The following is a 23,528-nucleotide window of genomic DNA, read 5'->3' as shown; positions in this document are numbered from 1 at the left end:
GGAAAAATTACTTGTGTCATGCACAAAGTAGATGTCCTAACCGACTTGCCAAAACTATAGTTTGTTAACAAGAAATGTGTGGAGTGGTTGAAAAACAAGTTTTAATGACTCCAACCTAAGTGTATGTAAACTTCCGACTTCAACTGTATCAGGTGGAGAGTGATATATGCCAATTAGGAGGATGCTTAGGTGGCCAGGATGGAATGGGGCCAGGTTGGGAATTTAGCCATGACACCAGGGTTAACACCCCTACTCATACGATAAGTGCCATGGGATATTTAACGACCACAGAGAGTCAGGATACCCGTTTAACGTCCCATCCGAAAGATGGCACCCTACGCAGGGCAATATCCCCTTCACTGCCCTGGGGCATTGGGATCGCCTTAGACCAGAGGAAAGACTGCCCCCTACTGACCCTCCAACATCACTTCCGGCAGCATCTGGTCTCCCATCCAGGGACCGACCAGGACCAACCCTGTTTAGCTTCAGAGACAAGCCAGCAGTGGGATGCAGGGTGGTATGCTGCTGGCATAAGGGGAGGTGAGAAAGAATAGAGTGAAGGATCAAGTGAGGAGGGAAAGAGGAGGGAGTGAGGGAGGAGGGGAGGTGGGAAAGAGGAGGGAGTGAGGGAGGAGGGGAGGTGGGAAAGAGGATGGAGTGAGGGATAGGGGGAATACTCCTTTGTAAAGTGGCTTGCCTCACTCACCTCTTTGAACATGTTCATGAATCGCGCTCCGAAGCGCCAGGGTTTGTGTCTGTGGCACTGCAGTGAGCTGACAGTGATCTGAGAGTAGAGCTGGGAGGCTGCTGCCACCATGTACACAGCATCATACATCAACGCTGCCTCGGTCTGGAAGAGATGTGTTAAAAAAAAGTTGGATATAATTTATCTCAATAGTCTATGGCAGGAGTAGGCAACCCTGGACCAGGAGGCCCACAGGCACTTCATGTTTTTGATTTTATGCCTTCAGAAAGTATTCATGCCCCTTGACTTATTCCACATTTTGTTGTGTTACAGCCTGAATAAAAAAGGGATTACATAGATTGTTTTTCTCACCCGTCTACACACAATGCCCCATAATGACAAAGTGAAAATATGTTTTTAGATTTTTTTCAAATTGAATGAAAATGAAATACAGAAATATCTAATTCACATAAGTATTCACACCTGTGAGTCAATATGTTAGAATCACCTTTGGCAGCGATTACAGCTGTGAGTCTTTCTGGGTAAGTCTCTAAGAGCTTTGCACACCTGGATTGTACAATATTGACACATTTTTCTTTAAAAAATTATTCAAACTCTGTCAAGTTTCTTGTTAATCATTGCTAGACAGCCATTTTCAAGTCTTGCCATATATTTTCAAGCTGATTTAAGTCTAAACTGTAACTAGGCCACTCAGGAACATTCAATGTAGTCTTGGTAAGCAACTCCAATATATATTTGGCCTTGTGTTTTAGGTTATTGTCCTGCTGAAAGGGGAATTTGTCTCCCAGTGTCTGTTGGAAAGCAGACTGAACCAGGTTTTCCTCTAGGATTTTTCCTGTGCTTAGCTTATTCAGTTTCTTTTTATCCTGAAAAATTCCCTAGTCCTTGCCAATGACAAGCATACCCATAACATGATGCAGCCACCATTAGTCTCCCGAGTGGCGCAGTGGTCTAAGGCACTGCATCGCAGTGCTAGCTGTGCCACTAGAGATCCTGGTTCGAATCCAGGCTCTGTCGTAGCCAGCCACGACCGGGAGACCCATGGGGTGGCGCACAATTGGTCCAGGGTAGGGGAGGGAATGGCCGGCAGGGATGTAGAGTTCAATTCCCACGGGGGGCCAGTATGAAAAAAAAGATAATGTAAGTCGCTCTGGATAAGAGCGTCTGCTAAATGACTAAAAATGTAATTATGCTTGAAAATAGGAAGAGTGGTACTCAGTGATGTGTTGTGTTGGATTTGCCCCAAACATAACGCTTTGTATTCAGGACGAAAAGCTAATTTCTTTGCCACATTTTTTGCAGTTTTACTTTAGTGACGTATTGCAAACAGGATGCATGTTTTGTGCCCTTCTTTGCGAGGCATTGGAAAACCTTCCTGGTCTTTGTGGTTGAATCTGTGTTTGAAATTCACTGCTCGACTGAAAGACCTTACAGATAATGTATGTGTGGCGTACAGAGATGAGGTGGTCATTCAAAAATCATGTTAAACACTATTATTGCACACAGAGTGAGTCCATGCAACTTATTATGTGACTTGTTAAGAAAATGTTTACTCCTGAACTTATTTAGGCTTGCCATAATAAAGGGGTTGAACACATATTTAGTCAAGACTAGACATTTTTACAAATTAATTAAACATGAAAAGCAGAAATAAAACATAATTCCACTTTTACATTATGAGGTATTGTGTGTAGGCCAGTGACACAAAATCTAAATTTAATCCATTCGAAATTCAGGCTGTAACACAACAAAATGTGGGAAAAGTCAAGGGTTGTGAATACTTTCTGAAGGCACTGTAACCAACCTGGAAAACCTGGTGTGTTGAATTTAGTCAATCACTGAACTAATCAATTAGCTCAGTTGTTCTGGTGTGGTACCTAGTTGGGACAGAATCCTGCAGTACCTGAGGCACTCCAGGAACAGGGTTATCTACCCCTGCTCTACGTCGTCTTCCATGTATCTTTTTACTCACTGATTTGACAGCACTGGATAGGAGGGCTAGGTGGGTTAGAAGGGCTAGGAGGGCTAGGAGGATTAGGAGGACTATGAGGGTTAGGAGGGTAGGAGGACTAGGAGGGTTAGGAGGGATAGGAGGATTAGGAGGACCAAGAGGGTTAGGAGGGTAGGAAGACTAGGAGGGTTGGGAGGGTAGGAGGACTAGGAGGGTTAGGAAGACCAAGAGGGTTAGGTGGGTTAGGAGGGTAGGAGGACTAGGAGGGTTAGGAGGGTTAGGAGGATTAGGAGGGTAGGAGGACTAGGAGGGTTAGGAGGGTAGGAGGACTAGGAGGGTTAGGAGGACCAGGAGGGTTAGGAGAATTAGGAGGGTAGGAGGACTAGGAGGGTTAGGAGGGTAGGAGGACTAGGAGGGTTAGGAGGGTAGGAGGACTAGGAGGGTTAGGAGGGTTAGGAGGACTAGGAGGGTTAGGAGGACTAGGAGGGTTAGGAGGGTAGGAGGACTAGGAGGACTAGGAGGGATAGGAGGACTAGGAGGGTTAGGAGGGTAGGAGGACTAGGAGGGTTAGGAGGGTAGGAGGACTAGGAGGGTTAGGAGGACTAGGAGGACTAGGAGGGATAGGAGGACTAGGAGGGTTAGGAGGGTAGGAGGACTAGGAGGGTTAGGAGGACTAGGAGGACTAGGAGGGATAGGAGGACTAGGAGGGTTATGAGGGTAGGAGGACTAGGAGGGTTAGGAGGGTAGGAGGACTAGGAGGGTTAGGAGGACCAGGAGGGTTAGGAGGGTAGGAGGACTAGGAGGGTTAGGAGGACCAGGAGGGTTAGGAGGGTAGGAAGACTAGGAGGGTTAGGAGGGTATGAGGACTAGGAGGACTAGGAGGGATAGGAGGACTAGGAGGGTTAGGAGGACCAGGAGGGTTAGGAGGGTAGGAGGACTAGGAGGGTTAGGAGGACCAGGAGGGTTAGGAGGGTAGGAGGACTAGGAGGGTTAGGAGGGTAGGAGGACTAAGAGGGTTAGGAGAACCAGGAGGGTTAGGAGAATTAGGAGGGTAGGAGGACTAGGAGGGTTAGGAGGACTAGGAGGACTAGGAGGACTAGGAGGGTTAGGAGGGTATGAGGACTAGGAGGACTAGGAGGGATAGGAGGACTAGGAGGGTTAGGAGGACCAGGAGGGTTAGGAGGGTAGGAGGACTAGGAGGGTTAGGAGGACCAGGAGGGTTAGGAGGGTAGGAGGACTAGGAGGGTTAGGAGGGTAGGAGGACTAAGAGGGTTAGGAGGACCAGGAGGGTTAGGAGCATTAGGAGGGTAGGAGGACTAGGAGGGTTAGGAGGACTAGGAGGACTAGGAGGGATAGGAGGACTAGGAGAGTTAGGAGGGTAGGAGGACTAGGAGGGTTAGGAGGACTAGGAGGACTAGGAGGGATAGGAGGACTAGGAGGGTTAGGAGGGTAGGAGAACTAGGAGGGTTAGGAGGGTAGGAGGACTAGGAGAGTTAGGAGGGTAGGAGGACTAGGAGGGTTAGGAGAACCAGGAGGGTTAGGAGAATTAGGAGGGTAGGAGGACTAGGAGGGTTAGGAGGACTAGGAGGACTAGGAGGACTAGGAGGGTTAGGAGGGTATGAGGACTAGGAGGACTAGGAGGGATAGGAGGACTAGGAGGGTTAGGAGGACCAGGAGGGTTAGGAGGGTAGGAGGACTAGGAGGGTTAGGAGGACCAGGAGGGTTAGGAGGGTAGGAGGACTAGGAGGGTTAGGAGGGTAGGAGGACTAAGAGGGTTAGGAGGACCAGGAGGGTTAGGAGCATTAGGAGGGTAGGAGGACTAGGAGGGTTAGGAGGACTAGGAGGACTAGGAGGGATAGGAGGACTAGGAGAGTTAGGAGGGTAGGAGGACTAGGAGGGATAGGAGGACTAGGAGAGTTAGGAGGGTAGGAGGACTAGGAGGGTTAGGAGGGTAGGAGAACTAGGAGGGTTAGGAGGGTAGGAGGACTAGGAGGGTTAGGAGGACCAGGAGGGTTAGGAGGGTAGGAGGACTAGGAGGGTTAGGAGGACTAGGAGGGTTAGGAGGGTTAGGAGGACTAGGAGGACTAGGAGGGATAGGAGGACTAGGAGGACTAGGAGGGATAGGAGGACTAGGAGGACTAGGAGGGTTAGGGGGACTAGGAGGGATAGGAGGACTAGGAGGGTAGGAGGACCAGGAGGGTTAGGAGGACTATGAGGACTAGGAGGACTAAGAGGGATAGTGTTTGAGATGGACACAGGGTAGTAAATATCAACTGGTAGAATAGTCTCCTGACAGAGGATAGTAAATATCAACTGGTAGAATAGTCTCCTGACAGAGGATAGTAAATATCAACTGGTAGAATAGTCTCCTGACAGAGGATAGTAAATATCAACTGGTAGAATAGTCTCCTGACAGAGGATAGTAAATATCAACTGGTAGAATAGTCTCCTGACAGAGGATAGTAAATATCAACTGGTAGAATAGTCTCCTGACAGAGGATAGTAAATATCAACTGGTAGAATAGTCTCCTGACAGAGGATAGTAAATATCAACTGGTAGAATAGTCTCCTGACAGAGAGTAGTAAATATCAACTGATAGAATAGTCTCCTGACAGAGAGTAGTAAATATCAACTGGTAGAATAGTCTCCTGCATATTGCATACATTAAATTAAATACTTCTTGACAAAATTTGGGTCACATAAACCTTTGTCAACTTTTGGCCAACGTACCGTCATCATGCCATCCAGCATGCCAGTCTCTGGTTTGGGCGGGGCCTGCTGGCGCTCCATGGACCACTTGTCGACCACGGAGGCGACCTGGGGGTTGTCTATGTTGAGGAGGCGGAACCCGGTCATATTCACACCGCTGTACCGGTACGGCTCCAGGTCCAGAGCAAACAGGTCCTGAGGAGGGAGAAAACACCTGGAGTTATTTTTTGCGTGGTCAGTCAGGGTCACAAGTTCAAATAACGTGGTCAGGGTAAACTCCAGACTCTACCTATAATCCTCAAAACGATTGACCTTTCACCCCTACCTATAATCCTCAAAACGATTAAGCTTTCACCCCTACCTGTAATCCTCAAAACAATTGACCTTTCAAAGGATATACTCAGAGAGACTCAAAACAATGGGAGAATAATGTCATATGAAATACCATGGCATTTGAGAAAAGTACACACATTACTATTCCATCAGATTTCAACACACCTGTTCGGTTTGAACTGAGTTCATAAACAGTCTTTATATTATGCTTATAGGCCGTGTCCGAATACCCGTGCTTGAGTTCTAAATTGTAGGCATTTTGGGTATGTGATAAAAATTTAAGTTTTATAGTATGTGACATTTCTAAAATGTTGTATGCTTTCAACGCCAGTATGTCATACTCATTTAGGCTTTTCATCTAGTAGAATTCTCTGCACACTATTGAGGAAGAGAATCATATTTCGAAACCCACGTGTTTGACGATTACTGATAATCAGCTTAGGGGACATGCTGTACCAAAATGAACCAATGGCAGGAATCAATGCAATTGCACATTAGACAACACATTCTCAGTAGGAGGTGCATAGTACTCTGCTATTTGTTACTTACTGCATTCGTTTTGACTAAACAGTACGTTCTAAATAGTGTGTAAACTCAGCAAAAAAAGAAACGTCCTCTCACTGTCAACTGCGTTTATTTTATGCAAACTTAACATGTGTAAATATTTTGTATTAACATAACAAGATTCAACAACTGAGACATAAACTGAACAAGTTCCACAGACATGTGACTAACAAAAATTGAATAATGTGTCCCTGAACAAAGGGGGGGGGTCAAAATCAAAAGTAACAGTCAGTATCTGGTGTGGCCACCAGCTGCATTAAGTACTGCAGTGCATCTCCTCCTCATGGACTGCACCAGATTTGCCAGTTCTTGCTGTGAGATGTTACCCCACACTTCCACCAAGGCACCTGCAAGTTCCCGGACATTTCTGAGGGGAATGGCCCTAGCCCTCACCCTCCGATCCAACATGTCCCAGACGTGCTCAATGGGATTGAGATCCGGGCTCTTCGCATGCCATGGCAGAACACTGACATTCCTGTCTTGCAGGAAATCATGCACAGAACGAGCAGTATGGCTGATGGCATTGTCATGCTGGAGGGTCACGTCAGGATGGTGGCATTGTCATGCTGGAGGGTCATGTCAGGATGAGCCTGCAGGAAGGGTACCACATGAGGGAGGAGGATGTCTTCCCTGTAACGCACAGCGTTGAGATTGCCTGCAATGACAACAAGCTCAATCCGATGATGCTGTGACACCCCCCCCCAGACTATGACAGACCCTCCACCTCCAAATCGATCCCGCTCCAGAGTACAGGCCTCGGTGTAACGCTCATTCCTTTGACGATAAATGCGAATCCGACCATCACCCCTGGTGAGACAAAACTACGACTCGTCAGTGAAGAGCACTTTTTGCCAGTCCTGTCTGGTCCAGCGACGGTGGGTTTGTGCCCATAGGCGACGTTGTTGCCGGTGAAGTCTGCTGAGGACCTGCCTTACAACAGGCCTACAAGCCCTCAGTCCAGCCTCTCTCAGCCTATTGCGGACAGTCTGAGCACTGATGGAGGGATTGTGCATTCTTGGTGTAACTCAGGCAGTTGTTGTTGCCATCCTGTACCTGTCCCGCAGGTGTGATCTTCGGATGTACCGATCCTGTGCAGGTGTTGTTACACGTGGTCTGCTGTCCGTCCTGTCTCCCTGTAGCGCTGTCTTAGGCTTCTCACAGTACGGACATTGCAATTTATTGCCCTGGCCACATCTGCAGTCCTCATGCCTCCTTGCAGCATGCCTAAGGCACGTTCACGCAGATGAGCAGAGACCCTGGGCATCTTTCTTTTGGTGTTTTTCAGAGTCAGTAGAAAGGCCTCTTTAGTGTCCTAAGTTTTCATAACTGTGACCTTAATTGCCTACCGTCTGTAAACTGTTAGTGTCTTAACGACCGTTCCACAGGTGCATGTTCATTAATTGTTTATGGTTCATTGAACAAGCATGGGAAACAGTGGTTTAAGCCCTTTACAATGAAGATCTGTGAAGTTATTTGGATTTTTACTAATTATCTTTGAAAGACAGGGTCCTGAAAAAGGGATGTTTTTTTTTTTGCTAAGTTGTATTACGATTAGTACACCGTATGCTGTTTAGACATACGGCCTGATTCAGAGTAATAAAACAATGTTCTTACCAGAGTAGTGAAGAAGAAGTGGTAGTATTCAGTCATCATTCCCATGGACATGATCTGTAGAGGAGAGACAGAGAGTTTGAGTCCCAAATGGCACCCTATTCCCGATATAGTGTACTACTTTTGACCAAGACCCATAGGGCTTTGGTCAAAAGAAGTATACTATATAGGAAATAGGGTGCTATTTGGGACGAAGAGAGAGCCAGAGCTCAGCTCACACAACTAGTGTTCTGCCCAAGCTAGCACAAATCACATATACTAGCTTAAACTCTATCCATCCATAACTATAGCCATACCCTGGGCCCACTGCAAATTACACACAAATTACACACAAATTACACACTCATTTTGTTTGGTATGCTTGCTGTGCATTTACTGAATGAGTAATACATGTCTCGATTGGTATACATTCGTGTGGCGTTTCCATTAATCTGTTTTACAGCCACTGGTTTTAAATGTGTGTGTTTGAATAGAAACAAGCTCGGTTTGGCTTTGGAAATGAACATAGGATTTTGCAGGGGATAGAAAATCGACTAATCTGTCTGGCCACAAAATCAAACTGGAATTGTGTTTAAGAGGAAAAGAGACAAAAGGAGAGGAAGGGAGAGGAAAGGAGAGGAAAGGAGAGGAAAGGAGAGGAAGGAAGAGGAAAGGAGAGGATAGGAGATGACATGAGAGGAAGAGGAAGGGAGAGGAAAGGAGAGGAAAAGGGAGGAAAGGAGAGGAAATGAGAGGAAAGGAGAGAAAGGGAGAGGAAAGTAGAGGAAATGAGATGAAGGGAGTGGAAAGGAGAGGAGAGGAAGGGAGAGGAAAGGAGCAGAAAGGCAAGGAGAGGAAAGGAGAGGAAAGGAGAAGAAAGGAGAGGAGAGGAGAGGAGAGGAGAGGAGAGGAGAGGAGAGGAGAGGAGAGGAGAGGAGAGGAGAGGAGAGGAGAGGAGAGGAGAGGAGAGGAGAGGAGAGGAGAGGAGAGGAGGATTGGAAAGGAAAGGAAAGGAAAGGAAAGGAAAGGAAAGGAAAGGAAAGGAGAGGTGAGGAAGGGAGAGGAAAGGAGCGGAAAGGCAAGGAGAGGAAAGGAGAGGAAAGGAGAAGAAAGGAAAGGAGAGGAGAGGAGAGGAGAGGAGAGGAGAGGAGAGGAGAGGAGAGGAGAGGAGAGGAGAGGAGAGGAGAGGAGAGGAGAGGAGAGGAGAGGAGAGGAGAGGAGAGGAGAGGAAAGGAGCGGAAAGGCAAGGAGAGGAAAGGAGAGGAAAGGAGAAGAAAGGAAAGGAGAGGAGAGGAGAGGAGAGGAGAGGAGAGGAGAGGAGAGGAGAGGAGAGGAAAGGAGAGGAAAGGAAAGGAAAGGAAAGGAAAGGAAAGGAAAGGAAAGGAAAGGAAAGGAAAGGAAAGGAAAGGAAAGGAAAGGAAAGGAAATGAGAGGAAAGGAGAGGAAGGGAGAGGAAAGGAGAAGATGAGGAAGGGAGTGGAAAGGAGCGGAAAGGAGCGGAAAGGAAAGGAGAGGAAGGGAGAGGAAAGGAGAGGCAGAGGAAGGGAGAGGAAAGGAGAGGAGGGGAGAGGAAGGAAGAGGAAAGTAGAGGAAAGGAGATGAAGGGAGAGGAAAGGAGAGGAAATTAGAGGGAAAAAGAGGACGGGAGAGGAAAGGAGAGGGATGGAGAGGAAGGGAGAGGAAAGGAGAGGAAGGGAGAGGAAAGGAGAGGAAAGGAGCGGAAAGGAGAGGAAGAGGAAGGGAGAGGAAAGGAAAGGAGAGGAAAGGAGAGGAAATGAGAGTAAAGGAGAGGAAATGAGAGGAAAGGAGAGGAAGCGAGAGGAAAGGAGAGGAAGGGAGAGGAAGGGAGAGGCAAGGAGAGGAAAGGAGAGGAAGGGAGAGGAAGCGAGAGGAAAGGAGATGAAGGGAGAGAAAAGGAGAGGAAGGAGAGGAAAGGAGAGGGAGAGGAATGGAGAGGAAAGGAGAGGAAGGGAGAGGAAAGGAGAGGAAGAGGAAGGGATAGGAAATGATAGGAGAGGAAAGGAGAGGAAGAGGAAGGGAGAGGAAATGAGAGGAAGGGAGAAGAAAGGAGAGGAAAGGAGAGGAAGGGAGAGGCAAGGAGAGGAATGGAGAGGAAGGGAGAGGTAGGGAGAGGTAGGGAGAGGCAAGGAGAGGAGAGGAAAGTAGAAGAGAGGAGAGGATAAGAAGGGAGAGGAAAGGAGATGAAAGGAAAGGAGAGGCAGGGAGAGGAAAGGAGAGGAGAGGAGAGGAAAGGAGAGGAAAGGAAAGGAGAGGAAAGGGGAGGAAAGGAAAGGAAAGGAGAGGAAAGGAAAGGAGAGGAGAGGAGAGGAGAGGAGAGGAGAGGAGAGGAGAGGAGAGGAGAGGAGAGGAGAGGAGAGGAGAGGAGAGGAGAGGAGAGGAAAGGAAAGGAAGGGAGAGGAAAGGAGATGAAAGAAGAGGAAGGGAGAGGAAAGGAAAGGAGAGAAGAGGAGAGGAGAGGAAAGGAAGTGAGAGGAAAGGGGAGGAAGGAAGTGTATGGAGAAGAGAAATGGGGGGAACTTTTCCTCACCTGTTTGAGTACGTCTGCGGAGGTCTGGTAGGAACAGTCGAAGATGACGTAGAACTCTTTCCCCTTCTTCATCTCCTTCAGTAAAGGCCGGGCATCTTTACTCTCCGTTGGTAGCTGGCGAATCTTAATCTTGATGCTGTACCTGGACGGAGCTTTGATCAGCTCCTGAAGACGAATTAACCCTGGGACAGACAAAAGGAAGGAAATAAAGAAATATGTTATGGGTAAAGGGGCTTTGCAAAACCGATCCTGATTCAAAGCAGATTAAAGATGCAGTCAGGGATCTTAAGCACTTACAAATGTGTAACATTATCATATGATTTGGATGACGTAGGTCAAAGCAATAAATTCAATCTGACCCCTTCAGATCAGATCATGTGTTTAAGAGCTGAGTATAGGAGGAAACCATACTCCAATAATAATATCTGATATGACCGTAAGAGGAAATGCATCTGGAGAGAAATCGTATTATAGATGGCACCCTATTACTATACTGAGTGTACAAAACATTAGGAACTCTATCCGTGAAATAGACTGACCAGGTGAATCCAGGTGAAAGCTATGATCCCTTATATCCATGGCACCTGTTAAATCCACGTCAATCAGTGTAGATGGAAGGGAGGAGACAGGTTAAAGAAGGATTTTTAAGCCTGGAGACAATTGAGACGTGGATTGTGTATGTGTGCCATTCAGAGGTTGAATTGGCAAGACAAAAGATTTAAGGTCCTTCGAACGGGGTGTGGTAGTAGGTGCCAGGCGCACTGGTTTGAGTGTGTCAAGAACTGCAACTCTGCTGGGTTTTTCCACGCTCAACAGTTTTCCATGTGTATCAAGAATGGTCCACCACCCGAAGGACATCCAGCCAACTTGACACAACTGTGGGAAGCATTGGAGTCAACATGGGCCAGCATCCCTGTGGAACGCTTTCGACCACCTTGTAGAGTCCACGCCCCGACGAATTAAGGCTGTTCTGAAGGGGTGCAACTCAATATTAGAAAGGCATTCCTAATGTTTGTACACTCAGTGTATGTAGTGCACTACCTTTGACCAGGACCCATTGAGCTCCGGTCAAAAGTAGTGCACTATATATGGAATAGGGTGCCATTTGGGACACAGACATTAAAAGCCATACTGTCTACGGCCCTTTTAGTAGTGGGAGGCCAGACTACATTATGATCCATGGATGCCAAAATCCAGTTTAGTTGACAACTCAGCTCAACAATAACAATGAACCGTAATATATTCATACTATTACTTTTAAAGCTCAACAATAACAATGAACCGTAACATATTCATGCTATAACTTCCTAAGATCAAAAATAACAATGAACAGTAATATATTCATACTATTACTTTTAAAGCTCAACAATAACAATGAACCGTGATATATTCATACTATTACTTTTAAAGCTCAACAATAACAATGAACCGTAATATATTCATGCTATAACTTCCTAAGCTCAAAAATAACAATGAACAGTAATATATTCATACTATCACTTTTAAAGCTCAACAATAACAATGAACCGTAATATATTCATACTATTACTTTTAAAGCTCAACAATAACAATGAACCGTGATATATTCATACTATTACTTTTAAAGCTCAACAATAACAATGAACCGTGATATATTCATACTATTACTTTTAAAGCTCAACAATAACAATGAACCGTAATATATTCATACTATTACTTTATAAGCTCAACAATAACAATGAACCGTAATATATTCATACTATAACTTTATAAGCGCAACAATAACAATATCTAATTCTGTGCAATTTAACTGAAGCCTATGGGGCCCTGGTCAAAAGTAGAGCATTACATAGGGAATGAGGTACCATCTGGGATGCAAGGGTAGTGTCCTAAATAGGGAATAGTCAGGTGGTAGAGGGATTGTTTAGAGTAGGAGGGTAGAGGGATTGATAAAAGAAATACCTTCAGAAAGTACTCATACCCCTTTTGTTGTGTTACAGCCTGAAATAAAAAATGTATGCACTCGCTAACTGTAAGTCGCTCTGGATAAGAGCGTCTGCTAAATGACTAAAATGTAAAATGTAAATTAAATTGATTTTTATTCTCACACATCTAAACCCAATATCCCATAATTATATTGTTTTTGAAATATTTTTTTTCGAAAATGTTGCACATTTGTTGAAAATGAAATAGAGAAATATTTCATTTACATATGTATTCACACCCTTGAGTCAATACATGCTAGAATCACCTTTGGTAGCAATTACAGCTGTGAGTCTTTCTGGGTAAGTCTCTAAGAGCTTTGCACACCTGGATTGTACAATATTTGCACATTATTATATTAACAATTCTTCAAGCTCTGTCAAGTTAGTTGTTGATCATTGTTAGACTGCCGTTTTCAAGTCATGTCAGAGATTTTCAGGCCAATTTACATTAACAGTCAAAATTTGGACACACCTACTCATTCCAGGGGATTTCTTAATTTTTACTATTTTCTACATTGTAGAATAATAGTGAAGACATCAAAACTATGAAATAACACATATGGAATCATGTAGTAACCAAAGAAGTGTTCAACAAATGAAAATATATTTTATATTTGAGATTCTTCTTAGATTGTAGGTAGGTATTGTAGGTAGTTTATCCAGGTAGTTATTGTAGGTAGATATTGTAGGTAAGTATTGTAGTGTATTCGGCTGAGCCCGGTGAAGCATGAGGCTAGCTAGCTAACCCACTACCTGGACCATTAAAGCTAGCTAGCTAGCGGGTAGCAACACCGCAGCCACTGCTAGCTGGCCAACTATACCAGCTAGCAGTACTGTAGCAACTAAATACATTTCACGGAACGATTTGATTAGTGTAAAGTTAGCTAGCTATGTAGTTGTATTGGAACTAGACACGGACATGAATGATCCATTGGTAGTTTGTTGTAACAAAGTATTGGTGCTAAACCGTGTGTTATTGGATGCTAGCATGCTAGTTAGCTATGGCGTCATAGGATACGGTGCCCTGGGCCGGCTTTCACAGAAGAATACTGTACCAAGTTAGCTAGCTGAATAAACTAAGTTAGTCTATTCCTGGAAACATTGAACTACTGTAGATTACAGCAATTATAATTTCTAAAGTGGAAGTTGGAAGAGTTGTATTTGAGTGTTTCAGTGAAAGGTTAGTGAGGGAGGCCTCGTTTCCCCAGATGTTTAGTTAATGTCATGAGCCCTCTCACTCCACCGGGTTACCACCTTAATTTGTTTCCACTATCTTCCACTCTGCTCACCTCCCTCTCTCTACTCAGCCTAACTAGCTCCACCTGTCCCTGCTCTGCTCGGCTCTAATTACTCTGCCAGCTGCGCTGCATTACCCACTAACCTCTCCCAGTATTTAAGGCCCTGTCTTTCAGCTCTCCGGTGTCAGATCGTCTGCAAAGCTCACACCCGGAACCTGTTTGCTCGCGCTTCTGGCTCACCCTGGTTTTGTGACCCCGGACCTGCCTGTTTTTTGGATACTCTTCTGCCTCAGGAGATCCAGACCTGCTTCTGCCATTACGACTCCTGACTACTCTTCAATCCCGGTAACTCTGACCAGCCTTCTGCCTTGCTACTACGTATTTTGGATTTCCCTTGAACTGTACTGCTGCCTGGTTTCATTCCGCCCTGTTGTGTCTGTGTCTCCCCCCCCCCAGGACTTCTGGACCACCCACCACCGGCTTCATAGGACGCATCGCTGCCACTGGGGGGGGCACAGACCCAGCGCATTGGACGGGATCCCTGTTACCCCTGGAGCCTTCATTCACTCCCTACTTCCCCTTTTCCCTTAAGTTTAATAAACTTTCTGGTGTGACGCAATTGTGGTCCCCTGGTCGTCTGTCTGAATCGTGACAGTACGATCTGACCATTATGGACTCAGCGCACACTTTCCCCGACATGGAAACCGATGAGCATGAGCAGCAGTTCCAGCAGCAGCAACAACAACTCGCCATGATCATTCAACTCCTCACCAACCTTACCCCAGCCAGTCTGCCCACCAGCCCAGCCCCCGAGTTACCTGCCCCGGTCATTGCAGCCGCTGCTCCGGAACCCAAGATTGGAAACCCCGAGCGGTTCAACGGCGATTCAACCCAGGTCCGGCCATTCCTGACTAGCTGCCGACTTCAGTTCTCCTTGCAGCCAAGGACCTTCGCCACGGAGGGGGCTAAAGTTGGGTATGCCATCACTCACCTGACGGGCCGAGCTCGACTCTGGGGAACAGCAGAGTTCGAACGTCAAACCCCCGCATGTGCAACCTTCGACCTGTTTGCTGAGGAGATGCTGAAGGTGTTTGACCTGGATTCACCCACCGCAGAGGCGTCTCGTGAACTGTTCAGTATTCGACAAGGCAGACGTACAGTCGCAGACCATTCCATCGACTTCCGAACCCTGGCTAGACGAAGTTCTTGGAACACACCATCGTTGGTGGACGCGTTCTTCCATAGTTTGGCTGACTATATCAAGGACGAGTTGGTCTCCCATGAACTGCCTTCCACTCTTGATGAAGCCATCGCACTGACTGTCAGGATCGACAGAAGGATACAGACCCGTCGTCGTGAGAGGGGGCGCCAAGGTCCACCTACTACCGGCATTCGGAGAGATCCGACTGGGCTCCTGTCATCTACTGCCACTCACCCAGGTCAGCTTGATCAGTCTGAGCCTATGGAGATTGGGCGAGCCTCCCTCACTCCTGCAGAGCGCCAGCGCCGCTTCACCTCAAACCTCTGCCTCTATTGTGGAGGTGATGGACATCGTGTGGTAACCTGCCCTTTAAAGGGCCGAAGCTCACCGGGCGTAGGGGGAGTCCGGTTGAGTTCAATGACCATCCAGTCCTCCGACCGCAAACCCCTGCTGCAAGTTCACCTCCGCCTCTCTGACTCAACTCACACCCTGGCTGCTCTGGTGGATTCTGGCGCCGAAGCCAACATAATGGACATCAAGCTGGCACGCCAACTGGGACTGGAGAACCTCCGTTTGACACCTCCTATTCCTGCCCGGGCACTGGACGGACACTTACTCGGATCGGTCACTCATGTCACGGCCCCGGTCTCGATGGGTCTGTCCGGAAACCATCAAGAAACTATCCAGTTTCACCTGCTCCCCTCTCCAGGCCAACCCCTCATCCTGGGTTACCCATGGCTCCGCCGGCACAACCCTCAGCTCGACTGGGTGACCGGGGTGATCAGGGAGTGGGGAGAGGACTGCCACCGAACCTGCCTGCTTGCTGCCGCACTACCCCCTCGGCCAGTACCTACTAACTCCGCTCCTGACCTCTCCAATGTCCCAGAATGCAGAGAGGTGTTTAACAAAGCAAGAGCCACATCTCTGCCCCCTCACCGACCGTACGACTGTGCCATCGACCTCCTCCCTGGAACAGCTCCTCCAAGGGGTCGTCTTTATTCGTTGTCTGCTCCTGAAAGAAAGTCCATGGAGGACTACATCAATGGCTCTCTGTCCGCAGGATTAATCCGTTCATCTTCATCTCCTGCTGGTGCTGGCTTCTTCTTTGTGGGGAAGAAGGACGGATCTCTTCGCCCCTGCATCGACTACAGGGGACTCAACGACATCACAGTGAAAAACCGTTACCCTCTGCCTCTGCTCACCTCTGCTTTTGAGTTGCTCCAGGGAGCCACTGTTTTTACCAAGTTGGATCTCAGAAACGCTTACCACCTAGTGCGGATCCGGGAGGGAGATGAATGGAAAACCGCATTCAATACACCAACAGGCCACTACGAGTATCTGGTTATGCCTTTTGGCCTCACCAATGCTCCTGCTGTGTTCCAGGCTCTAGTGAATGATGTACTGCGGGACATGTTAAACAAGTTTGTCTTCGTTTACCTGGATGACATCTTAATTTACTCCAGAAACCTGTCTGAACACACCCGCCATGTCCAGCAAGTCCTTCATCGTCTTCTGGAGAATTCCCTCTACGCCAAGGCAGAGAAATGTGAGTTTCACGTCAAGACAGTGGCCTTCCTGGGGTACATAGTGGCAGAAGGAAGTATCCAAATGGATCCTGCCAAAGTATCAGCAGTCACTTCATGGCCAGTTCCGGAGAACAGAAAGAAGCTGCAACAGTTTCTGGGGTTTGCTAACTTCTATAGGAAGTTTATCCGGAACTACAGTACCGTTGCTGCCCCTCTCACTGCTCTAACCAGCACCAAGCAACCCTTCACCTGGACCCCAGCAGCCGACAAAGCCTTCAGTACCCTCAAGGTGAGGTTCACCTCCGCTCCCATCCTCCAGATGCCTGATGTGGACCGGCAATTCATTGTGGAGGTGGACGCCTCGGATGTGGGAGTTGGTGCTGTGATTTCTCAGTGGGCTGCGGAGGATAGGAAGCTCCATCCCTGTGCCTTTTTCTCACGTCGGTTGTCCCCCTCTGAGTGCAATTACGACATAGGGAACCGTGAGCTGCTGGCTGTGAAGCTTGCCTTGGAGGAGTGGCGTCACTGGCTGGAGGGGTCCACCATTCCATTTCTCGTTTGGACCGATCATAAGAACTTGGAGTACATCCGCACGGCCAAACGGTTGAACTCCAGGCAGTCCCGCTGGGCCCTGTTCTTCACCAGGTTTAATTTCACTCTGTCATACCGGCCTGGATCACGCAACACCAAGCCAGACGCCCTCTCCCGTCAATTCCAGAAGGATGACAACCCCTCCAAGGATCCTGTGTCGATTCTGCCAAGTCCCTGCATCGTTGCAGCTCTGACCTGGGCTGTTGAGGAACAGGTGCTGGAGGCTCTCCGTAACCAGCCAGGTCCCAGCACTTGCCCAGCTGACCGCCTTTTTGTCCCCGAAGACCTGAGGTCCCAGGTCATTCAGTGGGGACATGACTCCCGCCTAGCTTGTCACCCTGGCTCCACCCGCACTTACAACCTGCTCGCCCAGAGGTTCTGGTGGCCCTCTCTGAGGAAGGATGTACGGGAATTCGTCCAAGCCTGCCCCATCTGCAACCAACACAAGTCGTCCTGCCAGCCCCCAGCCGGATTGCTGCAGCCCCTGCCTGTGCCCAGACGTCCCTGGTCTCACATCGCCCTTGACTTTGTCACGGGGCTGCCCCCTTCAAGTGGCATGACCGTCATTCTCACCATCGTTGACCGTTTCAGCAAGATGGCACACTTCATTCCCCTCCCCAAGCTCCCAACCGCCAAGGAGACCGCCCAGGTGGTCCTGGAACACGTCTTCCGGATCCACGGACTGCCAAGGGATGTTGTTTCTGACCGTGGTCCACAATTCTCCTCCGCTTTTTGGAAGGAGTTCTGTCACCTGCTGGGAGCCACAGTCAGTCTGACTTCCGGATTCCATCCCCAATCCAATGGGCAGTCAGAGCGGGCTAATCAGGAGCTCGAGAAGGCACTGCGATGCATGACTTCACGCAACCCCCACTCCTGGTCGCAGCAATTGACATGGGTGGAGTACGCACACAATTCTCTGACCTGCTCTGCCATCGGTATGTCCCCTTTCCAATGTGTTTATGGATACCAGCCTCCTCTATTTGCCAGCCAGGAGGAGGAGGTTACTTGCCCATCTGCACTTGCTTTTGCCCGTCGATGTCGCCGCACCTGGTCACAAGCCCGAGCCACACTCCTCAGGTCCGTTGCCAGCTACACTACCGGGGCCAACCGTCGGAGAATTCCTGCTCCCACCTACCATGTTGGTCAAAGGGTGTGGTTGTCATCGAAGAACCTGCCACTCAGGGTGGAGTCGCAGAAGCTGGCACCTCGGTTCATTGGCCCATTCCCTATCATAAGAGTGATTAGCCCAACTGCTGTCCGGCTCCAACTGCCTAATTCCCTGAGGGTGCACCCCACTTTCCATGTGTCTAAGATTAAGCCCATCCATGAGAGTCCGCTGGTCCCTGCTGCGCCTGGTCCTCCTCCTCCACGGCTCGTCGATGGTGGCCTGGTTTACACCGTCCGCCGCCTGCTTCGGTCCAGACGGAGGGGTAGGGGTCTCCAGTACCTCATTGACTGGGAGGGCTATGGACCTGAGGAAAGGACCTGGGTGCCAGCTAGTCGGATTGTGGATAGGACTCTCATCACCGCTTTCCACCAACGGCATCCTGATCAACCTGCAATCCGTAGGGGCCGCCCCAGAGGGGTCCCTAACCGTCCGGCCCGCTCGGCTTCCTGTCCTGTGCCTGATCCTGTCTCGGGACCTGTCCCATCTCCCCGACCACGGCCCTCCGGCTTCCTCCGAGGATGAGGACGTTCACTCGGACCGTTCGGAGGAGTTCTAGCCCTCCTCCGGCTCCCCTCCTCCCGCCCGGCGTGGTGTTGCTCTTGGGACTTCTGGGGCCGTCCCTTGGGGGGTTCTGTCATGAGCCCTCTCACTCCACCGGGTTACCACCTTAATTTGTTTCCACTATCTTCCACTCTGCTCACCTCCCTCTCTCTACTCAGCCTAACTAGCTCCACCTGTCCCTGCTCTGCTCGGCTCTAATTACTCTGCCAGCTGCGCTGCATTACCCACTAACCTCTCCCAGTATTTAAGGCCCTGTCTTTCAGCTCTCCGGTGTCAGATCGTCTGCAAAGCTCACACCCGGAACCTGTTTGCTCGCGCTTCTGGCTCACCCTGGTTTTGTGACCCCGGACCTGCCTGTTTTTTGGATACTCTTCTGCCTCAGGAGATCCAGACCTGCTTCTGCCATTACGACTCCTGACTACTCTTCAATCCCGGTAACTCTGACCAGCCTTCTGCCTTGCTACTACGTATTTTGGATTTCCCTTGAACTGTACTGCTGCCTGGTTTCATTCCGCCCTGTTGTGTCTGTGTCTCCCCCAGGACTTCTGGACCACCCACCACCGGCTTCATAGGACGCATCGCTGCCACTGGGGGGGGCACAGACCCAGCGCATTGGACGGGATCCCTGTTACCCCTGGAGCCTTCATTCACTCCCTACTTCCCTTTTCCCTTAAGTTTAATAAACTTTCTGGTGTGACGCAATTGTGGTCCCCTGGTCGTCTGTCTGAATCGTGACAGTTAATTTCATTCCGATCTCCTTTGCATTAGTGTAGCCTTTTCTGTAGCCTGTCAACTATGTGTCTGTCTATCCCTGTTCTCTCCAGATGAAATCTTGCAACTTGTTTTTTATTTATTTTTTATTTAACCTTTATTTAACCAGGTAAGCCAGTTGAGAACAAGTTCTCATTTACAACTGCGATCTGGCCAAGATAAAGCAAAGCAGTGCGATAAAAACAACAACACAGAGTTACATATGGGGTAAAAAAACATAAAGTCAAAAAATACAACAGAAAATATATTTACGGTGTGTGCAAATGTAGCAAGTTATGGAGGTAAGGCAATAAATAGGCTATAGTGCAAAATAATTACAATTAGTATTAACACTGGAATGCTAGATGTGCAAGAGATTATGTGCAAATAGAGATACTGGGGTGAAAAATAGCAAAATAAATAACAATATGGGGATGAGGTAGTTGGGTGGGCTAATTTCAGATGGGCTGTGTACAGGTGCAGTGATCGGTAAGGTGCTCTGACACCTGATGCTTAAAGTTAGTGAGGGAGATAAGAGTCTCCAGCTTCAGAGATTTTTGCAATTCGTTCCAGTCATTGGCAGCAGAGAACTGGAAGGAATGGCGGCCAAAGGAGGTGTTGGCTTTGGGGATGACCAGTGAGATATACCTGCTGGAGCGCAGACTACGAGTGGGTGCTGCTATGGTGACCAATGAGCTAAGATAAGGCGGGGATTTGCCTAGCAGTGATTTATAGATGGCCTGGAGCCAGTGGGTTTGACGACGAACATGTAGTGAGGACCAGCCAACAAGAGCGTACATGTCACAGTGGTGGGTAGTGTATGGGGCTTTGGAGACAAAACAGATGGCACTGTAATAGACTACATCCAATTTGCTGAGTAGAGTGTTGGAGGCTATTTTGGAAATTACATCGCCGAAGTCAAGGATCGGTAGGATAGTCAGTTTTACGAGGGCATGTTTGGCAGCATGAGTGAAGGTTCTAGATGTAACTTTGGATTGGAGATTCTTAATGTGAGTCTGGAAGGAGAGTTTACAGTCTAACCAGACACCTAGGTATTTGTAGTTGTCCACATACTCTAGGTCAGACCCGTCGAGAGTAGTGATTCTAGTCGGCTGGGCGGGTGCCAGCAGCGTTCGATTGAAGAGCATGCATTTATAATAATAATATGACATTTAGCAGACGCTTTTATCCAAAGCGACTTACAGTCATGTGTGCATACATTTTTACGTATGGGTGGTCTCGGGGATCGAACCCACTACCCTGGCGTTACAAGCGCCGTGCTCTACCAATTGAGCTACAGAGGACCATTTAGTTTTACTAGTGTTTAAGAGCAGTTGGAGGCTACTGAAGGAGTGTTGTATGGCATTGAAGCTCGTTTGGAGGGTTGTTAACACAGTGTCCAATGAAGGGCCAGATGTATACAAAATGGTGTCGTCTGCGTAGAGGTGGATCTGAGAGTCACCAGCAGCAAGAGCGACATCATTGATATACACGGAGAAAATAGTCGCCCCAAGAATTGAACCCTGTGGCACCCCCATAGAGACTGCCATAGGTCTAGACAACAGGCCCTCCGATTTTACACATTGAACTCTATCTGAGAAGTAGTTGGTGAACCAGGCGAGGCAATCATTTGAGAAACCAAGGCTATTTAGTCTGCCAATAAGAATGCGGTGGTTGACAGAGTCGAAAGCCTTGGCCAGGTCGATGAAGACGGCTGCACAGTACTGTCTATTATCGATTGCGGTTATAATATCGTTTAGGACCTTGAGCGTGGCTGAAGTGCACCCATGACCAGCTCAGAAACCGGATTGCATAGCAGAGAAGGTACGGTGGGATTCTAAATGGTCGGTGATCTGTTTGTTAACTTGGCTTTCAAATACTTTCGAAAGGCAGGGCAGGATGGATATAGGTCTGTAACAGTTTGGATCTAGAGTGTCACCCCCTTTGAAGAGGGGGATGACCGCGGCAGCTTTCCAATCTCTGGGGATCTCAGACGTTACGAAAGAGAGGTTGAACAGGCTGGTAATAGGGGTTGCGACAATTTCGGCGGCTAGTTTTAGAAAGAAAGGGTCCAGATTGTCTAGCCCAGCTGATTTGTAGGGGTCCAGATTTTGCAGCTCTTTCAGAACATCAGCTGTCTGAATTTGTGTGAAGGAGAAGCGGGGGGGCATGGGCAAGTTGCAGCTGAGGGTGCAGAGTTGGTGGCCGGGATAGTGGTAGCCAGGTGGAAAGCATGGCCAGCCGTAGCAAAATGCTTGTTGAAATTCTCGATTATTGTAGATTTATCAGTGGTGATAGTGTTTCCTAGCCTCAGTGCAGTGGGCAGCTGGGAGGAAGTGCTCTTATTCTCCATGGACTTTACAGTGTCCCAAAACTTTTTGGAGTTAGTGCTACAGGATGCAAATTTCTGTTTGAAAAAGTTAGCCTTTGCTTTCCTGACTGCTTGTGTATATTGGTTCCTAACTTCCCTGAAAAGTTGCATATCGTGGGGGCTATTTGATGCTAATGTAGTACGCTACAGGATGTTTTTGTGCTGGTCAAGGGCAGTCAAGTCTGAGGAGAACCAGGGGCTATATCTGTTCTTAGTTCTGTATTTTTTGAATGGGGCATGTTTATTTAAGATTGAGAGGAAATTACTTTTAAAGAACAACCAGGCATCCTCTACTGACGGAATGAGATCTATATCCATCCAGGATACCTGGGCCAGGTCAATTAGGAAGGCCTGCTCGTGAAAGTGTTTTAGGGAGCGTTTGACAGTGATGAGGGGTGGTCGTTTGACCGCGGACCCGTTACGGACGCAGGCAATAAGGCAGTGATCGCTGAGATCCTGGTTGAAGACAGCGGAGGTGTATTTAGAGGGTAAGTTAGTCAGGATGATATCTATGAGGGTACCCATGTTTACGGATTTAGGGTTGTACCTGGTAGGTTAGTTGATCATTTGTGTGAGATTGAGGCCATCTAGTTTGGATTGTAGGATGGCCGGGGTGTTAAGCATATCCCAATTTAGGTCACCAAGCAGTACGAACTCTGAGGATAAATGGGGGGCAATCAATTCACATATGGTGTCCAGGGCACAGCTGGGGGCTGAGGGGGGTCTGTAGCAAGCGGCAACAGTGAGAGACTTATTTCTGGAAAGGTGGATTTTTAGAAGTAGAAGCTCAAACTGTTTGGGCACAGACCTGGATAGTATGATAGAGCTCTGCAGGCTATCTCTACAGTAGATTGCAACTCCACCCCCTTTGGCAGTTCTATCTAGACGGAAAATGTTATAGTTGGGGATGGAAATGTCAGCATTTTTGGTGGCCTTCCTAAGCCAGGATTCAGACACTGCTAGAACATCAGGGTTGGCGGAGTGTGCTAACGCAGTGAATAACTCAAACTTATGAAGTAGACTTCTGATATTAACATGCAAGAAACCAAGGCTTTTGCGATTACAGAAGTCAACAAATGATAGCGCCTGGGGAGTAGGAGTGATACTAAGGGCTGCAGGGCCTGGGTTAGCCTCTACATCACCAGAGGAACAGAGGAGGACTAGAATAAGGATACGGCTAAAGGCTTTAAGAACTGGTCTTCTAGTGCGTTGGGTACATAGAATAAAGGGGGCAGATTTCCGGGCGTTGTAGAAAAGATTCAGGGCATTATGTACAGACAAGGATATGGAAGGATATGAGTAAAGTGGAGGTAAACCTAAGCGTTGGGTAACAATGAAAGAGATAGCATCACTGGAGGCACCGATTGAGTCGGTCTCCGCGTGTATGGGGGGTGGGACAAAGGAGCGATCTAAGGCAGGTTTATCTGGGCTGGGGGATCTACAGTGAAATAGTACAATTAGAAATAACCGAAACAGTAATAAGCAAACCATATTGACATGGGAGAGAGGCATAAAGCAATAACAGGTGTAATTTGAGAGAGCTAAGACAACAGCTGGTAATGATGACACAGTTTGGGCTGAGGCTAAACATAAACAGGATGCGGTACCTTAAAAAGGAACAGTCCAGCAGGCATCAGCTGTATAGCTGAGTTATCATAAGGTCCGGTGAACAGCAATAGGATAGTTCGGAGGTAGTTCGGGGGCTGCTAAAGCACTAGCGAGCAAGAGGCCACGGCTAGCGTGTGCTAACGGGCTG

The 23,528-nt window shown here is 48.1% G+C and overlaps 1 protein-coding gene across 2 annotated transcripts in view; it reads right to left on the bottom strand.

The window, feature by feature from the left end:
* The window catches only part of LOC121566853 (glutamate receptor ionotropic, kainate 1), a 103,856-nt gene that overhangs the window by 31,680 nt on the left and 48,648 nt on the right, over nucleotides 1–23,528 (bottom strand). For both annotated transcript variants that reach the window (XM_041876738.2, XM_041876739.2), the window contains exons 5-8: nucleotides 10,403–10,584; nucleotides 7,879–7,932; nucleotides 5,389–5,562; nucleotides 707–850 (exon numbers count right to left, since the gene is read on the bottom strand). In XM_041876738.2, coding sequence (XP_041732672.2) covers nucleotides 707–850; nucleotides 5,389–5,562; nucleotides 7,879–7,932; nucleotides 10,403–10,584 — 554 coding nt within the window. The remainder of the gene's footprint in view (nucleotides 1–706; nucleotides 851–5,388; nucleotides 5,563–7,878; nucleotides 7,933–10,402; nucleotides 10,585–23,528) is intronic.

This window comes from Coregonus clupeaformis, chromosome 5 (genome assembly GCF_020615455.1).
Source record: "Coregonus clupeaformis isolate EN_2021a chromosome 5, ASM2061545v1, whole genome shotgun sequence".
Taxonomy (NCBI): Eukaryota; Metazoa; Chordata; class Actinopteri; order Salmoniformes; family Salmonidae; genus Coregonus; species Coregonus clupeaformis.
Note: the sequence above shows the minus strand (reverse complement) of the source record. Positions and strands in the feature narration are given on the sequence as shown.